This window comes from Typopeltis vanoorti, chromosome 12 (assembly GCF_054136105.1).
Source record: "Typopeltis vanoorti isolate ZY-2024b chromosome 12, IOZ_Tvanoo_1.0, whole genome shotgun sequence".
Classification (NCBI taxonomy): Eukaryota; Metazoa; Arthropoda; class Arachnida; order Uropygi; family Thelyphonidae; genus Typopeltis; species Typopeltis vanoorti.
In genome coordinates this window covers 137,605,908-137,633,381 of record NC_143560.1, presented here as the reverse complement: position 1 = coordinate 137,633,381, position 27,474 = coordinate 137,605,908, and the positions used below count along the sequence as shown (strand labels likewise).

The 27,474-nt window shown below is 37.0% G+C and overlaps 1 protein-coding gene across 5 annotated transcripts in view; it reads left to right on the top strand.

Moving 5' to 3' along the window:
* LOC150101248 (uncharacterized) overlaps positions 1 to 27,474 on the top strand; it is a 392,942-nt gene that overhangs the window by 102,132 nt on the left and 263,336 nt on the right. The window contains exon 1 of one of the 5 annotated variants that reach the window (XM_090401383.1): positions 17,686 to 17,710. The exons of 2 other annotated variants lie outside the window; for them this stretch is intronic. Coding sequence is in view for 1 of the 3 variants with exons in the window: in XM_090401378.1 (XP_090257504.1) it covers positions 18,033 to 18,202 (170 nt within the window). In the remaining 2 variants the exon portion in view is untranslated. 2 more of the 5 variants (XM_090401378.1, XM_090401382.1) reach the window with 2 other exon arrangements.

Genomic DNA, 27,474 nt, shown 5'->3' with positions numbered 1-27,474 from the left:
TTGGCGCCCGCATGCAATTTCTATCTAAGCGCCCCTGTAACGATCTGGGCGTGTGTGGTTCTGCAGGCACGAAGGGGGTGGCGCCCCCTTCGTAGCAGCACCCGCATGCTCTGAATGCCTGCTTCCGCCGGCTCTGCCTGCCACCACTCTCATTTCTTTCACCCTTTGCTTTTGCTCCCTAATAGACTCGCTTACGTCCTTAATGGTCGCACTAGGTCGGTTCAATTTTGTCAAACTCTCATCTATCACACCTCGTATTAAAGAATCTCCGTACAGCACTCTCTCCTTCATTTTGTTTACGTTCACAACCATACTCTTATTTTTCTTATAATAATTTTGCCGTTTATTAGCTGGTACACTTGGTAGACATTTGTGCATATGCTCCAGCTTCCGCTTTACCCTATGTATCGCTCTGCTCAACCATGCGATCTCACTCATTGCATCTATCTCATCTTTTTTATTATCACTTAAACCATTCATTTGTTCTATATTATTACCTTCATTCTCACTTTCAACCCTGCCCTCACAGCTCTCTGGTACTACCTCCCAATTTCTTATCATATCACTATTTTCTACATTCTGACTTTCATTTCATATTCAGAATATAAATTTATTATTCTGCTTCTTAACAAAGAATTGAGCTAACATAGTTTGGCGGGCATTCTGTTTCTTTTTTTCATACAACTCACAGTATGGCCCTATTGCCTCTTTTTCGAATTTTACTGGTTCTCTCTTCACCAGGGTCAGTTTCTAAGCATTGTTGCTTAAAAACTTCGATTGTACAAAAACTATTTTCACATTGTTTCTGTGAAACCTCTTTGGGCTTGTCAGTGATTAAATTTTCTTCATATTCTTCAGGATTTTCTCGCCATGTATCTAAATTTAGCAGGTGGTTATCACTCAACTTCTCAGAATGAGATTTAATTAACTAAGATTCATTTGAAAAGCCTCTAAAATTATTTGCACAATGTGGAAGAATGTGCTTCTAAACGGCTCACATATTGCTAGCAGTAATTTCATTCGACTTTGCGACGTGATAACCAGGCTGAGATTTCTCTGATTCGGCTAGAAAAGTCTTGGAAGGCATTCACTTCCAAAAAAAGGCCGGTTTCATCAACATTAAATATTTATTGACCACAATAGTCTCCTTCTTACACAATTTTCTTCAAAACCTCTGGATATCTCCTTATCTGCACTTGTAGCTTCTCCTGTGATTAGAACGTTATGTAGGCTATTTCACTTTTTGGAATGCTCAAATCACCCAGACTAACGTGGAATTCTTCTTCTTTTCCATGATTGATAGCCCTTTCTTTCCAGGTTACAAAGAGACAATGCTTTTGATTTAATAAGGCCAGTGTTTAGCGGGATTCGTTTCTGGTTACAATCTTCTATCCACGTAAAAAGAAGTCTCTCTAATTTAGTCTTTATAATACTTTGATTTCAAGTGATTGCATGATGAACTTGAAGCAGCCTTACCTTTCTCTTGGTATTCAGCAGTTGATTCACCCATTTTTGTGTTCTTGTCCTATCTCTGCTCTGGACTCGCCTTGTTAATTTTTCTTTATTATTTCAAGTTTTTCTTCCAATCAGATTATTTTTCGAATCATTTTCACACTTCTATTTTTTGCTCACTAATTCTTTTACTCATGAGTAAAGGTTAGGAAAATAATTTAAAATAAAAAAGTAAGGAAAACAATTGCCCGTGATATGATCAGCAAAATGCTATTATAAAGCAGATGACATAAATGTTGGTGGTAAATTTTGAACATAGTGTACATGGAAATAGCGTAGTATGCAATTAAAAAATAACTTTGTAAAATGTTTCAAATCGATAACTAAATTATTTCATCCTGGTGAATGAATTTTTAAATAGTTAGCCATAAAAAATGTATAGATTGAAAATTTTTTAAATCTGTAACATTTATTTTTAAGATGTATATAGGTGCACTAATCGAATTTGGGTATCGAAAAAAAATGACGCACTAATCGGGGGCGCATTAATTGAGGGATTGCTGTACTAAGGCAGACCTTACCTTTTACAAAGCTATGTTGCCTACTGTAGAATTTTATTCTTATTCTTATCCATCCATTCCTGAATTCTACCAGTAACCACCTTTTCTAATACATTAAACACCACTCCTGAGATACTAAAAAACTGTAATTAGCTACTTCCATCTGGAGCTACCCTTATGTAATGAAATCACCTTACTCTCTACTCTCTTTCCGTCCCCTTGGAAACTTGACTTTGAGTAAACACTTTTGTCAGAGGTACTGCAAGTTCTCTTGCACCCTCATATAGTATACAGTTTGACATGCCATCTAATTCCACTGCTATTATTATTATTATCCAGGCCTCCATGGAGTCAAAAGACTCATCATGGGAGGTTGTTTTTAGGAAACAAAAAATTTATCATACCACTCCTTGAACTCATTGACTGTTCCTGCTCTAACCACTCTCTCAGGCAATGCATTCCACGGTTCAACCACCCTCCACGCAAAGAAACCACTCCTCACCATCTTGCACACAGCTTCCTTTCGTAACTTCCAGGGATGACCCCTTGTCATTACTCCTTCCTGCCATTCCACCAAGTGAAAGAACTCCCCAAAGTCTACCCCGTAACTGCCTCTCAACAGTTTACAAGTCTCGATTATATCACCTCTCCTTCTATTCACCAAACTCTGCGGTCGACATTCCCTCAGTCGATCCTCGTATCTGACATTGTACAATCCTGAAACCAACTTGGTTATCCGTCTCTGTACCCTTTCCACAGTTAATTTATCCTCTTCAAATCCTGGGGACCAAATCTGAGAACAATAGTCTAAGTGTGGTCTGATCAGGGTCTTATACAATGGAATGATAACTCTTTTATCTCTGCAGGTCATGTCCTTCTCAGTATTGCAGCAATCCTCTGGGTTACCTTCACCACCTTTGCAATATACTCCCTGAATTTCAATTTTCTATCAATCATAACCCCCAGATCTCTTGTCTCCCCTACTTCCTCCAGTATAGCTCCTCCAATCGAGTATGCATCCTCCCATCAATGGATCCCAAACTTCGAAACTTTACATTTTGCTGCATTAAATCGATACCCTCATTCATTTGCCATTCTGTCTAGTTCATTCAGATCCTCTTGCAGGGCTGCCACATTAGCACTATTACTGATAACCCTTCCCAGCTTCGCATCATCCGCAAATAACTGAATACCCCTTGCAGTCCATTGACAATGTCATTGATATAAAGGTTGAACAATACAGGTCTGAGCCCTGTGGAACCCCAGTTGTAACCTTCTGCTTCCTTGATATTGCCCCACCATACACAACTCTCTGATATCTATCAGACAGCCAATCCTGAATCATCCATTTGACTAACCCGATATTTAAACCCATGTGCTGCAACTTAAATATCAGCTTATCATGTGGCACTCTGTCAGACGCCTTTGCAAAATCCAAAAAAATGGCAGTATGTGCCTTTCCCTCATCAACTGCTTTTGTCACTTTATTATAAAAGGCAATCATATTACTAAAGCAAGAGCGCCCCTTAACAAATCCATGTTGATTCTCACAGATAACATTACTCTCATCTGCCCAATGCTGTATATAGTCCTTCACTGATTTCTCCAATACCTTAATACTACTGGCCTATAATTAGACATTTCCAGTCTGCTAATGCCCTTGTGCAGCGGCACTATCTTACCTTCCTTCCATTCCTTGGATACTTTTCCCACAGCCAGACTTTTATTGAAGAGCCAGGTCAACGGAGCTGTCAGTTCTTTAGCACATTCTCTCAAAACCCGTGGTGAAATACCATCCAGTCCCATAGCTTTACTGGTATCCAGAGTTCTCAGTTGGAACGCACTCTCTTTTGCACCTCTAAACCTTGAACCTGCCCTATTCCTCTACTATTAAAACCTTCTTCTCCAGGATGAAATACTCCCAGTAAAGTGCTCATTGAACAACTCCACCATGTCCTCTGCATTAGTCACTCTATTCCCATTTTTATCCCGCAATGTCATTCTTCCAAAATCATTTTGCCTCCTACTGGCCACATAGCTAAAAAAATTCCCTAGGATTTTCTTTGAATTTTAGTGCCAATCTCTTCTCATATTCCAGTTTTGCCTTCCTCACCATACTGGTCACTCTCCTGGCCTGCATCTTATATTCTTTATGTATCTGCCCTCCACCCTTCTCCTTATATCTCTTCCATAATCTCTTTTTCAACTGCAGTTCCTGTTTGATATTGTTTGTCATCCACTTTATACCAAATTGTGTCCACTTCTTCACTTGTGGAATACTGCTTACTATCGCTGCTAACAAATATTCCTTCACAATTTCCCAAGCACTAGTGATATCCTGGCTGTCCAATTCTGCCCTCCATGGAACTGCCCCTACTTGATACCTAAGACTATTATAATCACCTGCCTTATAATTCCACATTTGTTCCCTTTTCTTTATACACCTACATGTCTATTCATCTTCCAAGTCAAAACCACATGGTAACTCTCTCCAACTGGTGGAAGAGATGTCATGTCACTTATTATCAGCTCTTCTGATGCTATGACCAAATCCAAAACTCTTGTTTCCTCTATTACATGTTGCATAAGACATTTGTCCCTCAAGAATTCTAGAAATTCCATCCCCTTATTATTACATGGATTTTCCTCTTCCCAGTTTATACTGTATGTCCCCTTCTATCCTACGATTTTGTTTGTCTTACAAATTTGCCTTCGTCTATATTCTTCTAACTTCTACTTTCAAGACATCACCAAATTTTCTACTAATATCTGAGTTATTGTTCCCTGTAGTATCCCTAGTATTTGTATTTTAACTGCGCCCTTTGGGATATTTAGTTTAAGATATTTTATACATAAACAGAGAAAAGGAACTCAAATATCTGAAAGTGTAACTATTGCAGTCGTGACACTATTTCTTGTTACTCGACATTAATTCCTTAAACTTCCCGTTTCTTAACATTAATTCCCCGCGTGATTAGGCTCGAATGTTTCTAAGCGGTGCATTGGATTAGCAATATCAGACAACTCTTTTTTTTTTCATTAAGCAAAAGGTTTATTATTTCTCTAAACATGGTACATATCAAAATACTCAACTAAATTACTTGCACACTAAAATTTGCTTAATACAAGTAGTTGGGCTATGATTCGACAAAGGTTACTACGATCATGCCGCCACAAGATTTCATACAAAACATGAATTCACTTAGCATGGACAAATTAGATCACCACACATTATTAGATTATTCAACTTCAAGTACACTAACAAAATCATTAACTACTCTAGCACATACTTATGACAAATTCCGATTCTCTACACATCACACTAGGCATTCAAATTCCTCAGGCTACTTGATTACTCAATTTACACTAATCAAACTCAATATTAACAAAACCATTTACTTCATTAACACACAACTATGTCATTAACTTTCCTTTTACAATATAGTAGGCACTCAAGATTCTTAGGATAATTAATTATTCACAAATTATCAACACTAGCTAGCTTACTTTTAACACTCTCTATCAAATTCTAAAGTCCTATTATAATTTCTCCCTAATCACTTTAACAGTTCCGTATTAAGACAATGGTACCTATCACAAACAACTTCTGGTTAACATAAGACAAAATTCACAATACCTTTCTTTAGCTTCACTTATACGGGCCTTTACCTTCTACTGAACGAACTTGCTTGCATAGCTTCTTGCAATTCAGGGCTATATAAACATCTGCGCCGTCGGCTGTACTATCCGAAACGAGGACATCGATATTATCACAGCTTCCTATGACTCTATGGTATATTTCGCTTTCTACATAGGAATACGGGAATAGCTTTCCCGCTCACCTTCGATTCCTTGTTGTGGCATGAGGATATAAGTCATATCTCTCCACTCAGGAACACCGTGAAATCCACTAGAAAACCAAACTAAAACCACCGCGACTATCCAAACGTTTCTTCTCCTCTGGCAAAAGGCAAAAAGGCCTCAAGCCTCCCTGACTATCTAAATGTCTTCCCCAAAACCCAAAGGAGCCTACTCTTCTAAAAAGTCTCGAGGGGGGGGGGGGTTACCAACCCTTTTATAGTTGCTCCCCTAATGCCGCCCTTTCTTACTTCTTTTTCCCGCCTCCTACTTGTTTTCCGTCTGTCTACCAATTGGGTAGCATTTTGCCGCCATACGTCATTTTGATCGGCAACTCGTAACGAAGTTTCTATCCGGGTATAGGCCCTAAGCGATATTCCGTTATTTCTCTTGTTAGCCTCTATCTTAACCCCCTTTTAAACCTTTTCTCAGAATTCTACTTAATGCTTAATCTGTAGCCTCTTACATAGCGTATTTCATGACTCATTCTTTTATACTTATGCACTTAACTCTTTCATTCTTAATCGCATTACTACATTAATTCTTAGTTAGCTACTTATTTAATACAAATTCCTTGTTTAGTCATAATACATCTTAATACATTCTTTTCTTTTGTTATCTTAACTAAACAATAGACCTCTACATTTTACTCAATTTATACTGGATGCAAGAATATTTTATTAATTAAATTATCCTTTTTGTGCAGGTTTTTTTTTTTTATGTTATTTATTTTTCATGTTACACCATGATAACTGAGAATACTATATTCTCAAGATATCAGGTGTAACAATACTGCTGTAGTTAAAATCTCCCATAACAATCATTCTTCTTGCACCTGCCAAGCTCAACTGCCCAAACATCTCCTGCTCCCCCACCCTCTGCACTCCCTGGTTTGTAGCAACACCTCTATTATCTCGGCCACTTCTACCTCACACCGTATGCTTTCAAAACCATTAGTGTCACTGCCTTCCAAAGCCACCACTTTTAGAGTATATAAGTCGTCACTTATCATAAGCAGTACTCCACCACCACGTTTTCTTTTCCTATCCTGCCAAAAAAAAAAAAATACTATACCCTGCCACTTCAATTCCTGTTATTATATCATCCTCCGTCAGCCACGTCTCAGAGATTCCAATAATCTTTGGCCAGGCTGATGCTATCAGCGCCACCAATTCATCTCCTTTATTTTGAATACTCCTGGCATTAGTATAGAACATAAAAATGTCACTGCTTCTATACCTATCATTGTCCCCACTGGACTCAGTGTTACCTGATGTCATATTCACATTCATATTTTTCAATATGGTAAGTGCCTCTAGTTCATCTACCTTAATTCTCATATCAGTCTCTGACATAGTGACAATTTCAAAATCTCCACCTACTTTTGTAACTTTCCTGATTTGATACTTTTGTAGCTTTGATTTTCGCTATATAGCGAAAAAAAAAACTCTTGAATTTCCTTTGGCTTTCTTAGCTAATTCTCTCTCTCTTTCTCTCATAATCTGATTTAGCCTTCCTTACCATACCAGTTACCCTTCTTACCTGCACTATGTAACTCTGTATTGCTCATGAGTTTGCAGATGATCTTTTTCTTTACATTCTCTCCACAATGTATTTTTTTTCTTGTGCTTTATATCATGAATGATTTATTTAATCCTTATTTGGTTTTATGCGTTGGTATGATTTTATACTGCTTCTCTCAAACAATCCTTAACATCTCATGCACTACTGATATTCTTTCCTTGGCTTCAAGCTGCCTCCAACCAGTTTTGTAGTTCCACTTAATTCCACATGTTCAGTAAACTCCTAGAACAAGCCTACATAGTCACTGTGGAGATAAGGTTGCTACTATGATTATGAATACTTCTTCCAGTTCTGTTACCAGATCCAGCACTCTCTAATCCGTCCTCCATCACATGCTATTTCAGGTAATTATCCTTTAGTAGCTGTATACATTTCATTTTCATTCTGCCTTATGCCCTTTCTTCTTTCCAACATACGTTCCCAGAGTTGAAGTCCCCTATAATAATTGCTTGGTCTGCACTCATTTTGCTAATCTGCCAATTCATGTAAATACTTATTTAGGTCTATGTGGCAGTTTACACTTATCATTAAATTGAATGGAATGAATAATTAATTTGTTGTTTATTTAAATGTTCCAATATTTTGTTTCTGTCATAAAGATGTCTTCAAGAAAATAACACACAAAAACACAACAATAAGTGGAAGAAATTAGACTATTTTAAACCTAGAGTCCTATAAGGTGTGCCCTCTATGGGTGCCATTAGCTAGCCTTAGCTGTTAGGTAGCAGGCCTAAGAATTAAAGTTTCTCAAATCTTGGGAAGTTTAACACGATAACATTTAACAGTAGGCTTTTTTAAAAAAAAATTTGCTACTGATTCTAAAAAGAGTCTTTCAAGTTTGTTTTTACTGTGATAAAGCATAGTAGTCTTTTTTTTATGATCCTGTGCAAGGTATCCAAGGCATGGTCAGCTTGACCTGACTGACTATAGCTATGGTCAGTCAAGTCTAGCTGTCAGGTCAGTGCAGATATATTTCTTGTGTTCACTAAGATTATTGGAAGATTCTCTCAGTTTGATTGTATGATAAAAGTTGCAAGAATGAGTAACCTTTTTAACACTTGGAATAGAGAGGGGAGATCCTTAGGAGAGCAGCGAAAGGAAGCCAGCCTCAAATGAGGTTAGAAAACAGTGCAGAGATCTAGCACCCATAGAGGGTGCTCCCTCATAGGACTTAAGGCTTAAAATAGTCTAATTTCTTCCATTTATTGTTCTGTGTTATATTACAATTTTAATATTATATTCCTGAAGATCTCCATGACAGTTAAAATATCAGAATAATTGAACCTTTGTTTAATTATTTTTCTGTACTATATTCATTTCATTAAATTTAAGGTTTCCACATCTTTTTGAACACTGTTTGGCTTATAGCAGCTGCCAACAAATATTTGGTCTTGTTGGCCTCTATCTTACATCAGATAGCCTCCAATGAACTGTAATCCTAAGACCTAGAATCCTCATTAATATTATTATTATTATTATTATATGTGCATCCATGGAGTCCGTACGGTCATCGAGGAGACCCTAAACATTATGCCAAGCACTTCCAACATTCGCACAGCATCTATCATACTTTGCTTTGAACTCATTCATAGTCATGGTGTCCACAGCAGACTTCGGCAACCTATTTCACTCATTCACCACTCCCCAAGCAAAAAATCTAGTCCTCGCACCCAGAGCCGGTGCCTAGTCTTTTTCTTGTGTGTGCGATTGATGTTCGGCACCTTTCCAAAAAAGTTTTTTTTGAATAAAGTGTGAATAAAATGAACAGGGAATGAAAAACAAATGAAAACTGCTTTACAATATAATGTTACCTATGGATAGTCCTGCTTTATACAAATTTTTTTTACACGGAACTCAACAATTAATCATAAGTTGATTTATGATACATCAAAAAATAAAGAACTATTTTAAGTATATTTTCGTAAATTTTAATCAAAAATTACAGTGATATATTCGGGTCCAGGATACAATTTCAGAATTTATTTGTTCGTTTCCGGAAAGATCTGAAGGGGCCCGAATGGAAGACTACGTATATTCATAATTATATATACCATTCGTTGTTCGTTTAAACTCTTATCTCATATTTTTTGACATCTTTTAGGTGCCTTTTCTTCTGCAGCACCTGTGTATATTGCACACTTCACACATGCCACCAGCCGGCCTGCTCACATCCTTGCTCAATTTCCAAGGATGGTCCATAGCTCTCCTACTACCAGATCTGTTCTGAAAAATTTCCTCTGTATTAATCCTGTAAAGACTCTTCAGTAATTTGTATATCTCAATAATATCACCCTTGTTCCACCTGTCAACCAATTTTGTAACCTGTTCTATTCCCTTATCCTAATTTAACGTAATCCTCATAGTTAGATTCTATAGACTTGCCATCATCTTGATCTTGGTCACTTGTCTTTGGATCCTCTCCACCTCCTTCTCCTCATCCCCAAGAAACTCAGGTGACCTGATCTGTGCACAGTAGGCACGATGGAATCTTACCAAGGCCCTATAAAGTGGTATAATAACCTGTTTATCTCTGTTCGTCAGGGTATTCTTCAGTAACCAAGTAATCCAATGGGTTGTTTTATCCACTTTTCCAAACTGCCCTCTAAACTTCAAATCCCTATCCACAATTTCCTAGAGTATAGTTCTATCAGTATTTTACACAGCTGGTAATCTGTTCAGGCCAAAATTATTATTATTATTACTTTAGTAACCTCCACAAAGTCAATAGATTCATTGTGAGGGACCCCACTCAACCGGCAATGTCTATCAAATGATTGAAAGGTGTATGGTAACAAGGAGAGTGAAATTTGCTGAGTTTCTGTAGGATAACTATCTTGTGATGGAAGTAATACAAGGTTGATCAGTGTCAGGTTTGGTGATATCCTCACAGGATGTGATTGTGAATGAGGTATCAACACTGCCACCTGTTGATGAAAGTGATCATGAGGTATTGGTTTGGGAGGTAGTCAAGCAGAAAAAAGTTATCAAGGTCTATATGTGGGTGATTATGAGAAGCTCTGTAGTCAACTAGCATCAATACACTGGGTTGATGAATTGTGTAGAAAAGTTGTTTATGGTGCTTAGGAATGCATAACTGACAAGACAGTCTGTTGTAAACAGATGCATGAAGAATATAAACTGCAGGCCAGAAAAGTGACAAGCATGGTTAAAAAAGAAAAAAATAGAATATGAGAGGAGATTAGCCATTCAGATCAAAGCTATTCCAAGGGAATTTTTGTGCTATATGGCAAGCAAGGGAGAAAATAATTATGGCAGATTGACACTAGTGGATAATTATGTCAGCAGAGTAACCACAGCAAATAATATAGTGGAATTATTTAATGAACACTTCATCAGTGTATATCATAGTGGTGTGAATGATGCTGTACATGTAGAAGGGAGGCAAGGATTAGGAGAATTAACATTGAAAGAATCAGAAGTGTGTCAAGTATTGCTTTGGTTAGATGTTAATAAGGCTGAGGGAATTATTATTATTATTAACATCTGACCTCCATAGAGCCTCGTCATGGGAGGTACATACTATTGTACACAATGCTCATCCAACTGTGCCTTAAACTCATTCAATGTGTCTACATTCACAACACAGTGCATTCTACTCACCAACCACTCTCCACACAAAAAAACCTCACTCCTCTGCTCACACCATCCTTATACAATTTCTAGCAATGGCCTCTTGTTCTATTCCCCCCCCCCCTCCCATTCTGTAAAAAATCTTCTCAATGTCAACTTGATAACAATTATGTCAGCAGGGAATGGATGACATATCACCATGTATTTGTAAATAATGTGCAAAAGAGTTAGCCATGATATTGATCTGATTATTTAATGACAGTCTTGCAGTGGAGAAGGTTTCTAAGGAGTGGAAAGAAGGCAAAATAATACCTCTCCACAAGCATAGTTCTAGAACAGAAGATTCCAATTATAGACTGGTCTGTATATCTACAATTGTCATCAAAGTGTTGAAAAAATTAGTTAAAAATATAATTCAGGATTGGGTTGATGGACATAAGATTCTCTGTGTGGTCCGCATGGGGTTGTGAAGGGGAGGTCTTGTTCTAGCAACCTGCTTACATTTTATAAAATGACAAATGTGTTGGATAAGGGAGATTCATATACAGTGATTTTCTTGGACTTTGCAAAGGCACCTAATAGATTACCACATGACAGATTGGTGTATAAGCTGCAGAAGATGGGATTAGATAACAGATTGATTAGACGGATCGATGACTGACTTTCTGAAAGATACCAGCAAGTTGTATACGATGGAGCAGTGTTTCAGAGAAGGAAGGCAACTAACTAGTGTCATGCCTCGGGGGTTCTGTTCTTGTGACTCTACTGCTTAACTTATTTGTTATTGATATTTCATGTGTATTGACTGGAGATCTTCAAATGTTTGCTAAGGATGCAAAATTAGGAGTAATGGTGATGGAAATGAATGATATTTGGGATCTTGGAGTGATGGTAGATAGTGGACTGCAGTTCTGAGTGTGCGTTGCAAGTGTTGCAAAGACTGCACATCACACTGCTGCTATGATAAAATTGACATATAGGAATAAGGAGATGGTGGTGCCTCTATATAATGCATTAGTCAGACCACACATGAACTACTGTGCTCAGATTTGGTCACCTAGTTTTCACTGTGATTTGGAAACACTAGAGAGAGGTCCAAAGATAAATGACCAAAGCGATATCAGGACTCTGAAGTGTTGTTTATGAAGATCGTTTTTCTTCTTTCCAATCTTTATTCGTATAATTACAATCTCCCATTAGGATCATCTTCCTTTTATTTGTCCAACTAATCTAAACATTTCACATTCAGTGCCCTCCACATTTCCTGGCCCATAACATTTTATCATCATCATCATCATCAAATTCCTGCCATATACCCTCAAGGGGTGTACAGGATATGACAGTACTACATGAAAAAATTACATCATTACTAACTTCCTATCAACAATTTTCCTCCAAATCAGTCTGTTACTTGTCAAGACTCCAACATTATCAGATCTTATATTTCTATCGTCTAAGGCACTTTGTACCGTATCAATCCACCTATATCTTGGTCTTCCTCTGGGTCGTTTTCCTGCCAACCTGGCAGAGAACACTTGTTTTGCTAATCTTTCCTCTCCCATTCTATTTAAGTGACCATACCACCCGAGATTAGCTCTGCTAACGCATTCCTGGATGCTGACAATGTCAAGTTCTTTCCTAATATCCTCATTTTTAATATGATATTGCCATTGATGCCATCTGTTCACGCCTCTAATCTTTCTCAGGACTCTCATATCTGCGGTCTCTAGTCTTTGGTCAAGTGTTTTACTTCTGACCCAGCTCTCAGATCCATAAGTTAAAACTGGTTTGAACACTGTCTTGTATACAGCTAATTTAGTGTTCCGACTAATTTCTTTCTTATTCCATATGAATTTATTCAATTGACTTCCCACCATACCAGCTTTGCTGATTCTGTTGTCTATTTCTATATTTAATTTACCATCTTCAGTAAAAATCGTGCCTAAGTAGCTGAAATGTTTTACTTGTTCCACAGGTTCTCCATTCACAACACAGTTGACATTTTCAATGATTCTGCCTATTTTCATTGTCTTTGTCTTTTTATTGCTGACCTTCATACCATATCTATTACAACAGCTATTCAATTTAGTCAGAGAATCTTGCAGACTTGTAGCGAATTTATTTAGAACTATAACATCATCCGCATAAAGCAAAGAGCTGACATTAACATCTCCAATTTTGATATCAGGTTTAATACCACATTCCTTCATAATTTGATCCATATAGATAATGAATAACAGAGGGGATAATGTACATCCTTGTCTCACACCAGATTTAACATTAAACCATCTTCCTGTACTTCCTTCAATTCTAACTGCTGACTTACAACTCAAATAAAGACTAAGTATTGCTTGATATAATGCCCCATTGACACCACATAACTGCAGCGTATTGAATAGCTTCTCTCTTGGCACCTTGTCATATGCCTTTTCCAAATCGACAAAACTTAAATACAGATCTTTGTTATATTCCCATGCTTTCTCGACTATTTGTCGTAAAGTGAAGATTTGATCCTGACAGCCTCTGTTTGGCCTGAATCCAGCTTGTTCTTCACCAAGCTTTTCTTCCACAATTCTTCTCAACCGTTTCTCAAGTATACTTGCATAGATCTTGCCAGGAATACTCAGTAGGGAAATACCTCTGTAATTCTCACATTCAGTTTTATTTCCCTTTTTATATATGGGTACTATGAGAGCTCTACTCCAATCATCAGGAATTCCTCCCTCTGTCCAGGCTTTCTGAACTATGCAGTGCAGCCACTGTAAGACTTTTATACCACTATACTTCAGCATTTCTGGTCGAATATCATCTACTCCTGCTGCCTTTCCACATTTCAAGCCTTTGATGGCTTTTTCTACTTCAAGTATGGATATGTATTCCTGACTGCATGCCTGGTCAGTGTTTTTTATCACTGTGCTGTCATCACTGCTTGTTTCATTTAGCAGTTTTTCAAAGTAATTACTCCATACTTCAAGGATATCTTTTTCTCCAGTTTTCATGTCACCTTTATCATCTCTAACTCCTTTTACAGCACTCTTTCCTCCATTCCTAAGCTTCTTCAACAACCTCCAGAATATTTTGCCACCTTCTTGATATTTATTTTCTATATTCTTGCCAAAGTCCTCCCATGACTTTTGTTTAGCTAGTTTTACACACTGTTTAGCTTTCTTACATTTGTCTCTGTATTCTGTAAGAGTAAAAGCTGACTTATTTGCCAGGAACTTTTGATATGCTTTCTTCTTTTCCTTCACTGCCTCTTTAACTTCCTGTGTCCACCAGGGAGTTCTGACCACAACCTCACCACATGCCTCTCTGGCAGAATCAATCAATGTTTTCTTGAGTTTGCCATTGAATCTACAAGGTTTGATTCCTGTTCTCAAACTCTTTCATTTTCTTTTCAATAATCTTTCTGTATTTTAGTCTACAGTTCACATCTAAGAGATGCTCAACTTTTATTCGCTTTAAAACTTTCTTACATGTTATTCTTTTCAATACGAAATTCAATTTTATCCTGCTCAAGACTAAATAGTGATCACTTCCAATTTCAAATCCTCTGTACACTCTGGTGTCCTGCACCAGGGAGAAAACATCACTAGCAACAATAACATAGTCAATGAGACTTTTCTTATTCCTAACCTCTTCTCTCCATGTGAATTTGAGCACATTTTTATGTTGGAACATGGTGTTAGTAATAACCAGTCCATGTCCTGAGCAGAAATCCAACAGATATTTGCCATTATTATTAGCTTTGCTCTTTTCTCCAAATTTTCCTAAAATATTTTTGTATGTCTCACAATCATTTCCTACTCTGCTATTTAGATCCCCAACAAGGACCAACTTTTCCTTTTTCATTGTGTCAGTTGCTTTTTCTAAAGCCTCAAAAAATTCCTCCACTTCTACCTTAGTAGAACCTTCTGTGGGACCATAGGCACAAATAAGTCTCATTGTCCAGTTCCCCATTCTCATATTTGCCCACATTACTCTACTTGAGACTGACTGCCATTCAAGAAGATTAGCCTCGTATTTTGTGTTGAATACTATGGCTACTCCTTCTTTTCCTTGATTGTCATTGCCTGAATATAACATTTTTTATTTATTGCTCAGAAAGATCTCACCAGTTTTGGTCTTTTTTGTTTCAGTCACCCCTATTATGTCGATCTGGTACTTATCTAATTCCTCAGCTAGCTCCATTTCTTTGCCATTCAGGCTTCTTACGTTGATAGTACCGATCTTTAACTCTGGTGATGTTGAGTTGGGGTTTGTTTTCAGATTTGTTCCAGTAGCTGACATTTCGCTGTTCGCCCTGGTTCCCTGACGAAAACAACGGGGGCCTTGTTTATCCGGGCGACGCCCCAGCCGGCATGAAATTTTGTCATGTTGTACCATCATTTTTTATTTTGGTTTAACCAATAAGAATACAATTTGGTCGGCTAAATCCCAAATTGCCAGCCCATCCTCGTTCGTTCAGTATCAAAGTAGATACCCAACAGGGTGCACCACGAGAAGGTGAGGATTGGACATTAGGTCAGAAGCCCTGGTCAGTTCTCCGCATTCCTTTAAAGGCTATGTGTAGATCTCCTCTCAGTTATACAGCTTTGACCCTTAAGCACCCGAAACATTTTAACATTTTATTAGATATATTATTCTGTTGATCTCAACTTCATACCAATGGCCCTCCTCTCTTTGCCTTCCTATTCTTTTGGAATATTTTGTATCCTACCATTTCAAGTTCTGACAATATATCATCTTCAGTCAACCAAGTTTCACTTATGCCAATTATCTTTGGGCATACGGATTTGATCACTGCTACAAACTCAGCCCCTTTATTTCTGATACTCCATACATAACAATTCTCCACTCTTTGAAGTCATCCCATCAACATAATCACTCTGTACTCTTTCTGCTATAGTACACTTCTTCTCATCATTCTGACCATCCCCTTTTCCCTGATTTTTATTCATATTCTTTTCACCATCACCGTTTTGCACTGCATCAAGCTTCCCTACCATAATCACTTCCTAACCTTTGTGTCCATCCTCTTCCTGTCCCTCACACAGCCTGCTTCTCAACCTCTTTCTGACTCTTAGTGGAACTTTCTTATGAACCCTTGAACTCTGAGTAGACAATTGTCCCAAATGACCAACACCAAACCCATTCAAATATATTCCATCAACTTTTGAACCATTCTAATTTCCCTTTAAATTCATTGCATGCATTCGCAAATTGAACACTCTAATGCATAACTTGTACTTTGCGACATTAAATTGACATTCATTCTCCTTTGCCTATACTGCTAATCTCACATCTCATTAATTTCTGTTTAAGTTGGTTGAAGTTTTGCAGTTATTATTATTATTACATGACACCTCCAGGGAGTCCAAAGACTCATCGAGGGAGGGTATCTACTCTACAGCTCTCGTCTCCACCAACTACACCAATGTCATCTACTGCCCACGAGTAGCATTTCCACAGACAATCACAAACACCCATGCCTATGGCGGGATTTGAACCCACAGCCTTTTGGCTGTAGAGCGGATATGCTAACCGCTCGGCCAACAAGGCCGTCAATATCATCAGTAATATCCATCTTCCTGTCTTATTCCTTCTGTCTTCCTGAAAAATACAACACTCCCCATACATTCTGTTCCAGTAACTATATCATCTTCTGTGAACCATGTTTCACTTATGCTGATAATTTTTTGGCCAAGTCAAGCTGACCAATGCCACAACCGTCTCTTTTATTTGTGATACAAAATACTGTGGGACACTTTTTTTTTTTTTTTTTGTAATTAATGTATACACAAAGTCGACTGATTTTACGCTAGTTTTCATAAAAATTGTCAAGTTAACATTGTTTCACCAAACATCAAGGAAACACAGATTGGGAAATTTCCTATGTTTCCATAAAGTTTTAAGAAACAGCGGTTATTTACAATGGACAAATGAAAAACCGGCCTTTGTAATTCACCGCTGTTTCTTAAAACTTATTAGTCGCAAATTACTACTGTAGCAGCGCTACCAACCATGAACAAGCTTAGAGCGATATATAAAAGCCATTCGGCTTTTATCAATCAACTGCCGAAGCAGCTCGGCATGTAGGTATAAATATTGTAATAGTAAATATAAAAGCCATTCGGCTTTTATCAATCAGCTCGGCATGTAGGTATAAATATTATAATAGAAAACCATGGTACATTGCAGCAAGGCACTCCGCACTATAGATGTCACTGACTTATTTTTACTGAATGTTTTCGAATCGGACTCACGTCCTTTTATATTTTAACCATTAAAGTTATGCTGACCTTATAGAAGTGGCCCTGATCGAAACCAGTTTTGATCAGTAAATTATAACTTATTAATCAAAACTGGTTTTGGTTTATAGAATACAGAAATAGTAACAATACCATTTCGGGTGTTATTATTACCATTCAGGTCTACCATTTAAGGTAAAGTTATAATTCAGGCAAAGTTTTATTCACCATCACATTTAAGAGAAAATAAAAGACACTTTCTTTTCTAATAATCACTTCGATCCATCGCTGCGCTCATAGGTTCGAAAGATAACTGTATTATTAGGTTCATCTTATTGGTAGACCGAATCACGTGGCCAAATTTCTATCGGTAGGTGTACTGTTTCTCAGTTGGTTTCGGGTTGTCGTAATCCTGTAAGTAGTTCAAATATATTTTATTTTGCTGGAGACATTTTTAACTTGAAGAAAACGGAATATGATATATATTCTGCTCTACATAGTTTCTTTTCTAATCGTGTGACAGAGAAAATCTTAATGGTTGATGATTCTGTCTGCAGTTGTATTGACTAGCGGAGTTCTTGTTAATATGATCGACATCTGACAAAATCATTAAAGCGTGTTGTAATCGCTGGTGGATTTCTTGTTTTTCTATATTCGGGTAGTATAATTGTTGTAGTCGTGAATAACCGTGGATCCACCAAGTCGCTTAGATGTCCAAGTTAAACAGTATAAGAAAATGAAAAAAAGGAAAGAGCTTGATGCCCTTGTGTCAAATGGAAAGCTAGGGAAAAGGACGAAAAAAACATCGGGATCAGGATCAGCTCATGAGCTGCTTAGGCACGAATCCGAAACTTCAGATATAGAAGATTTCTCCATTTTGCAGCCAAGAAGAAGTACTTGTAAAAAGTATGAGCCATCTAATTATTCATCGCTATTTTTTATATAAATGCTGTGTAATTCAATATGATTTAATAGCATACTTCTTAAAAGTAGCGCTTTGCTTATTTATTCCAGAATATTCATTTTCTTGTTATTACCAGCAATGAATTGAACGGCCGCCGAAACTATTTTTGGGGGGGGGGGGGTAAAAAGGAGTAAGGCTATGAGTAAAATGGAAGGGAATGCTTATTGATTTTAAAGATAATTGAATTGTTTGGTAATCCTTATTCAGATAGTGAACCAGTTTTACATCATTTGAATAATCAAATAAATTCTTATTCCATTTTTTATTTTATTTTATTTTATTTTTTTTAATAAGAAGTACAGTTAGACTAGTTGTAATTGAAAAATCCATTTTTAGCAGTTTACCATACCTAACAAGGCTAATGTGTAGTATTTCTATACATGTTGTTATCATACTAAGTTTCACATAAAAAATGCATATAGATTGCACATACCTTCTTTTAGAATGCAGTTGTCATAAAAAATGTTAATTTATTCCTTTATGAAATTCTCAATCACCCCCCCCCCCCCACACACACACACCTCGTTGTCTTTAAATCAAACTCTGTCATTTGTATTTACACAACTTCTGTCATTTTGAAATGTTATATGATAAGAATTTGTTTTTTTTTTGGGGGGGGGATTGGGTATATCACAGCAGTATCTATCATCTTATTGAATTTAAAGACCTCACTAGGTTTCTGGAAATCACAAAATGCTGCTTGATTTCAAGGAGACCAGGTTTGGGCACTATAATAGTAATGTCAACTAATGCAGAAAACTGACAACTCTTTATCCAACTTGTCAGTATTCTCTTTATCAGTCGTAGTCTGCTTCACAAAACTCACATCATTTTTATAATTTGGAAAGGTCCATTGATATTAATAATTTTTCTTGGAAAAATATTATTAACTCTTACCAGTCGAAAACAGATGATTTATTCTGAGTTGGAAAAGTTTTTCAGATTGTTTGCAGAGAGTAATATATGAAAAGGGCAGTTGGGAACATAAATGAAGAAAAAGAAAACATTGTGAATAAAGAGGCAAACAAGATTATTATTATTAACATGTGACCTCCATGGAGTCAGAAACTCATTGTGGGGATGCATAATGCAGTAATTGTCATCACATTTCATCTTCTGATTTGTTATGCCAAATTAAAAGGCTTTATAATTATTGCTTACATTATAGGAGGTTAAAAATAAGAAGTTCTTTGACTAATAAGTTTTCTTTTAATCTTGATGCAGTGGTTTCAGAACTAGGACACATTTCCTGACGCTAGCATATGGCTAGAGTATTAGGAGGAGGATGCAAATATGGTTTTCATATGAATGAACAATTGTAAACCCATAGTGTTATTACCTTGAATGTTAGATAATGAACTTGCTCTAGAAATCAAACATAAATATTTTTAAAGTAATAGTCTCCATGAAGCAGGGTGGAGGTCTTGCATCAGAGCACAATTCATCTATTACCTCATGACATCCATGTCACAATGGGATTCATATCCACAACCTGTTGGTTGGGGAGTTGAGATGCTCACCACTTGGCTGGCACATAGCTTTCAAATTTGTACATTGTTTGTCACAAGTGCGAGTAGACATTATTTCTTTGACATTTATTTATGAATGCTATTTAAACAGAATGGATATTTAAGTTAAATTTTTTTGTTTTCTGTATAATGTATAAGTGAAGATCTGATAGTACTGCATAATTAATTTGACATTTTTGCTGGCTTTCTGTCAGTAGTTTTCTTCCAGATTAATCTGTGTACTTGTCAGATTTTGCATTCCAAACTTCTGTAGTACTACTAACTGCTAATTGATCTTTGTGTAGAAAGCTCCATCAGGCCTTTTTCCTGTCATCAGATACCTATTTTGCTAACCTCATCATCATCGAATTCCCAATATGTACTCGCAAGTGGTGTATAGAATACTGTGATGGTCATGTCATTTCCTCTTGTGCCCTGAGGGCACAGAGTGCTGACATACGTTAGTTTACAGGCCGAAGTTAATCCAACTTCATGTTATTAACCCTCTGAGAATGGCCAGCCCTCAGCACAGTGCCAGCAGCATTGAACAATTGGTCACCTTCCAACTACTAACCATGCTCAGACTTGCTTAACTTTTTGCATGCGCTATTAGTAGCAGAGACTCTACCAGTCGACCATCCTTTGCTGGCGATATCATGATGGTACAACATGAAAAGTTTACATTATTACTAACTTGCTACTTACCACATCAGTCCACCAAGATCTAGTTGGACTGATCATGGCTCTTGAAACAGTAATGCCTTTCCCAAGACAGGCTTAATAAACTCATTAGAGGAGCTGACATTACTACAGCCTGTAAAGAATGCCAGACAAGGAAATTCCCAGGATCCTACCACCTTAGATTTGCTGTGCTCACACATTCTTAAATGCTGATGGTTCACTCCCCTGTTTCTGTTTATATTACAGCTCTCAGATCCATAAGTTAAAATTGGATTGAAGACCACCTTGTATGCTGTTACTTCTGTGTTTTAGCTGATTCCTCTTATTTTGTATATGTTCATTCACTCACTTCCTACCATGATTTTCATACCAGGTATGTTACAGAAATTATCAGAATTAATTATAATTTAATCAGATCACTGCAGACTTGTAGTGCATTTGTTTAATAGTATAATATCTGCATAAAGTAAAAGAGTTCAGTTTATTATATCTAATTTTGATATCAAGTTTATTATCACTTCGTCATACAATCCAGATAGATAATGAATACAATCCAGATAATGAAAACAGTGTGGGAGGATGTACATACTTATTATGTTGGAGGTTTAATGGATTTTTTACAACACTCAAAAAGAATTAAAATAGAATTTAATACTTCCTATATTTCATCCTAGTCACTAGGACATCTACGGGGATTACAAAAACAATTAATGTAACATGCACACAAAAACTTACAATACTAAGCCCAACCACGTGGGTGACACTAAAGTCCTATCTAGGTGGAGCGCCCTCTAAGGGCTGTAGTAGGTGGCCTGGAATGTAAGGTGGGACCTCTGGTGATGAGTGTTTTCCAAATCTTCGGAAGCTTAATGCAACCGTATTTATTAAGATTTGGTTGGTTTCTCAGAGCTGCTGCTGCTTCTAAGAAAAGTCTCTCTTTCTTGAATTTGCTGTGGTGGAGCATGGTGGTTTTCTTCCATGATACTCTGTGGGTGGTGTCCAAAACATGGTCAGCCAAGCCTGAATGGCCATAGTTGTGTTTAACGATGTACGACTTGTGTTCCTCCAGGCGGATGGATGCTGATCTGCCTGTCTGTCCAAAGTACGCAAGCTTACAGGAACAGGATACTTTGTAAACTTCAGGCAGAGAGAGAGGAGGGAGCTGATCTTACGTAGAACGGATAAGGGTAGCAAGTTTGTGGTAGGGCTTATATGCTGTGTGTAGGTTATACTTTTTTAATATCTTGGCTATTTTTTCTGAAGTGTCACGGATGTAGGGTATGGTGATGGCATTTTTAAAATCTTGTTGACGAGAGGGACGGGGGAATGGGGGGGAGGAATTGATTATTTTTTTGATACTGTGTTTGCTGTAGCCATTGGAGAGGAGAGTTCTGTGTATGTGGTTAAGCTCAGTAGTGAGGGTGGTTCCACTGGAACAAAGATTGTGGGCTCTCTTGGTAAGAGTTTTAATGATGCCATATTGTTGTGAGGGGTGGTGGTGGGAAAGTTTGTGAATGTATCTGCCTGTGTGTGTGTGTGGGTTTTCTGTATACAGCGAAGGCAAGTGTATCATTAGGCAGGCGTGTGACTAAGGTGTCTAGGAAGGGTAAACAATTGTTCTTATAGGAAGTATTTCTATAAGAACAATTTCTATAAGAACAATTATTCCTATATAAAAATATAGGAAGTATTAAATTCTATTTTAATTCTTTTTGAGTGTTGTAAAAAATTCCATTAAACCTCCAACATAATGTCCTCACAGCACTTAAGCCTCTACACAAGAGTACATACTTACCTGATTTGACATCAAATCGTCTTCCTCTACATCCTTTAATTCTATGCTCATTAAGAACTTAAATATAACTGTACATTTCTTCATATATTGTTCCATTTGTACCATATAATTATAGTGGTCAGCACCATAAATTGTCCTTTGCAAACTATTTCATATTAATTCTGATATGATGTTTTTATGCTTTGTTAGTGGAGATTATCATCATCATCATCAAATTCCTGCCATGTACCCTCAAGGGGTGTACAGGATATGACAGTACTACATGAAAAAATTACATCATTACTAACTTCCTATCTACAATTTTCCTCCAAATCAGTCTGTTACTTGTCAAGACTCCAACATTATCAGATCTTATATTTCTATCGTCTAAGGCACTTTGTACCGTATCAATCCACCTATATCTTGGCCTTCCTCTGGGTCGTTTTCCTGCCAACCTGGCAGAGAACACTTGTTTTGCTAATCTTTCCTCTCCCATTCTATTTAAGTGACCATACCATCTGAGATTAGCTCTGCTAATGCATTCCTGGATGCTGACAATGTCAAGTTCTTTCCTAATATCCTCATTTTTAATATGACATTGCCATTGATGCCATCTGTTCACGCCTCTAATCTTTCTCAGGACTCTCATATCTGCGGTCTCTAGTCTTTGGTGAAGTGTTTTACTTCTGACCCAGCTCTCAGATCCATAAGTTAAAATTGGTTTGAACACAGTCTTGTATACAGCTAATTTAGTGTTCCGACTAATTTCTTTCTTATTCCATATGAATTTATTCAATTGACTTCCCACCATACCAGCTTTGCTGATTCTGTTGTCTATTTCTATATTTAGTTTACCATCTTCAGTAAAAATTGTGCCTAAGTAGCTGAAATGTTTTACTTGTTCCACAGGTTCTCCATTCACAACACAGTTGACATTTTCAATGATTCTGCCTTTGTCTTTTTATTGCTGACCTTCATACCATATCTATTACAAGAGCTATTCAATTTAGTCAGAGAATCTTGCAGACTTGTAGCGGATTTATTTAGAAGTATAACATCATCCGCATAAAGCAAAGAGCTGACATTAACATCTCCAATTTTGATATCAGGTTTAATACCACATTCCTTCATAATGTGATCCATATAGATAATGAATAACAGAGGGGATAATGTACATCCTTGTCTCACACCAGATTTAACATTAAACCATCTTCCTGTACTTCCTTCAATTCTAACTGCTGACTCACAACTCAAATAAAGACTAAGTATTGCTTGATATAATGCCCCATTGACACCATATAACTGCAGCGTACTGAATAGCTTCTCTCTTGGCACCTTGTCATATGCCTTTTCCAAATCGACAAAACTTAAATACAGATCTTTGTTATATTCCCATGCTTTCTCGACTATTTGTCGTAAAGTGAAGATCTGATCCTGACAGCCTCTATTTGGCCTGAATCCAGCTTGTTCTTCACCAAGCTTTTCTTCCACAATTCTTCTCAACCGTTTCTCAAGTATACTTGCATAGATCTTGCCAGGAACACTCAGTAGGGAAATACCTCTGTAATTCTCACATTCAGTTTTATTTCCCTTTTTATATATGGGTACTATGAGAGCTCTACTCCAATCGTCAGGAATTCGTCCCTCTGTCCAGGCTTTCTGAACTATGCAGTGCAGCCACTGTAAGACTCTTATAGCCTTTATAGCCTCCACATAGCCTTTAAAGGAATGCGGAGAACCGACCAGGTCTTCTGACCTAATCTCCAATCCTCACCTTCTCGTGGTGCACCCTGTTGGGTATCTACTTTGATACTGAACGAACGAGGATGGGCTGGCAATTTGGGATTTAGCCGACCAAATTGTATTCTTATTGGTTAAACCAAAATAAAAAATGATGGTACAACATGACAAAATTTCATGCCGGCTGGGGCGTCGCCCGGTTAAACAAGGCCCCCGTTGTTTTCGCCAGGGAACCAGGGCGAACAGCGACAAGTCAGCTACTGGAACAAATCTGAAAACAAACTCCAACTCAACATCACCAGAGTTAAAGATCGGTACTATCAATGTAAGAAGCCTGAATGGCAAAGAAAAATAGTGGAGATTATTGTTATATAAATTTAACTACTTTCATACAAATATTTAAAATAATAATTTCTGGAACATAACATGGACTCATCTTGGGAGGTCAGCTTTAGACATCACAAAGTAAGTCACTACTTCTTAAACTCATTCTCACCAGCCCTCTCAGGCAATATTTCCTAGGACAGCCTCTTGTCTCTGTTTCTTCCCCTTATTGTCCCATACAAAAAATCTCTTTGTTGTCAATTGCTCTAGTAATTGCCTTTCACAGCTTAACTTTCTCAATCATATCACTTTTATATTCCCTCCTTTCCACAAGACTGGATATTACATACCCTGATTTTTTTGTGTCCCACCACAAAATGTTATGGACCTATAGAACATGAATGGTCTAAGGAATTTATTTTATTTATTTATTTTCATTTTAAAATTTATTTTTGTTTTCCATAAACCCTATCCTAGAGACAATATTGAACTTTTTCAAGATCTGCTAAGGATTGAGAAGAACACTGACCAACAGAGATAAGATGGTGAGACTTGATCAGTTTATTTATACAACCCTATCCTAGAGACAATATTGAACACCATACTTACTGGAGGGATGAAGTGACTTGAAAAAGTTCAATATTTTCTCTAGGATAGGGTTTATGGAAAACAAAAATAAATTTTAAAATGAAAATAAATAAATAAAATAAATTCCTTAGACCATTCATGTTCTATAGGTCCATAAACCCTATCCTAGAGACAATATTGAACTTTTTCAAGTCACTTCATCCCTCCAGTAAGTATGGTGTTGGTGATGATGAAGCTATCTTTAAGTGAATGACAATCACAAACACATGTTCAAGGTGGGATTCAAACCTGTAGCCTGTTGGAGATTGTTTGCAAAGTGGGTACGTTAACCACTAAGTCACTGAGGCTGACAAGTCTGCTTCTTGGCCAATATTTAGCAGTCCTAATATTTTGTTTTCCTATCTCTGTCCCTATCTGCAGTTACTTTCTTCTTTAACATCTGATAACCAGATCTGAGCATAGTAAACAATTTGTGACCTGATCAAGTCTCACCATCTTATCTCTGTTGGTCAGTGTTCTTCTCAATCCTTCAGCAGTTCTTTGGATTGTCTTCACCTCACATCCTTTGCAATATGCTTTCTGAACTTCAAATTTCTATCTGCAATCAACTCAAGATTCTGTGGTTTGTCAACTTCTCTGATATTGGTCCATTAAGAGAGGATGCAATTTCCCATCAGTAAATTTCAGAAAACCTTACATTTAGCTATATTAAATTGAATTTAAGCACTTGAATAGCTTTCTGTAATCCAGTTACCATCATGGAACAGTAATGATCCCACTACTATATCCTGTGGAATTACAATTGTAACCTTCCTCCTCCCTGATACTATTCCCCTATACACAATTCACTGATATCTATTATAAAGCAAATTACCACTCGTCTAACCTGATATTGAAACCCATACATTGTAACTTAAATATCAATTTATCATCGCCCACTGCTCTGATTACTTTATTATAAACTGTAACACAATTACTGAAACCAGCAGACCTTAACAAATACCAGCTGTATTTATAAATAATATTATCTTCATCTGCATACTTCTGTATGTTTTATTTTATATTTTATGTGGTTCCCACCCACAATAAGTTATCAGTAAACCTATAGTACATTTGTACTGTGAGTGGGCTAAGACTTTTTTTATTTTTTATATTTTTTTTAAATTTTAATCAGTTTTATATATTTTTAGAGTTTTTTATTTATTTTTGCATAGTCCAGGAACCCCCCTCTAGAGACCAAACATGGAACTTTTTCAAGCTACTTCAGGCCTTCAATAAGTAGGGCAGTGGTCTCATACCAGGCAATGAAATTCATTTTTCTGAAATCTTAACATCCATGGGAGAAATACAATTCCCTCTATGGTTTGATGTTTTCATTCTAGCACCATACTATGCCATGTCACTGTCATACTCTTTTCCCAATCCTTAGGAACTTATTGTTTCAATACCGAATGACATCTCAGTCATTTGGCATCGTCAGTTGCTTAGCAAATTGTTTAATTTTTAAATGTTTAAAGTTTTAGTATGAATATTGCATATCTTATTTTTAAACATAATTTTTATTAACATTTACCTTCTATATGCGTGTGTACCTTAATAGCAACACTGTGTATGAATTTGTGAGTTAAGAACTCATGATTTGAGAAATTTCTGAAACAAGTCCAGATATTGATATATTTTTAAATTATGTCAATTACAGATATGATGAGTCTTAGTTATATGATTCTCAATAGGTGATGTCTTAATTGTTATTATTATTCTACAGGCACTCCACAGAGTCCAAAGACTTACCAGAGAAGACTAAATTTATCCACACAATCTGTCATACCTCTCCTTGAACCCATTAACAGGGAAAGTGCTAACAACTGACCCTGGCAACCCATTCACAACTCTGTGTGAAAAATCTATTCCTTATGACCCTTAATAACCACACTTTTACTCAAATTCCAGAGATGACCTCTCTAGCTAAGTGCTGAACCATTTCCCTTGTATTAATCCTATAAAATTCTTTAAGTAACTTAAATGTTTTTATCATATCTCCTCTTCTTCCCCTTCTCAACCTACTTTTGCAGTCCAAACACTCTAAGTCTTAGGGAACGTTCCATAGACCACTCACCATTTGGTTGCTCACCTCTGAATCCTCTTTCCCAAGAAATCCATGACCGACATTTCACAAGGCCATGTTGTCCCTTATAGAGTATTATATTCCTATCCATCCATTCCCAAATTCTCTTTTTGACCAATTTTTCCAATATTTTTACCACCATTCCTGAGATACTGATTGGTCTGTAATTTAAACCTCCCTTATGCAAGAGAATTATTTTTCTCTCTTTCCACAGTTCCCTTGGAACTCTACCAGAGATGAGACTTAAGGAGCCTAGTCAGGGAACTCTGGAAAGAGAGAAAAATAATTATTTTTGCACATTCCCTCAAAACGTGATCTGATATCACAGCTAATCCTACAGCTGTGTTTACATTGAGATTCTGCAATATCCTAAGAAGCTCCAATCACCTCTGTTCCCACATAAGTCTCTGTCACATATGTCACAGCATTAACCTTACTTGGATGATATACCCTTGCAAAGTGGTCATTCAATAA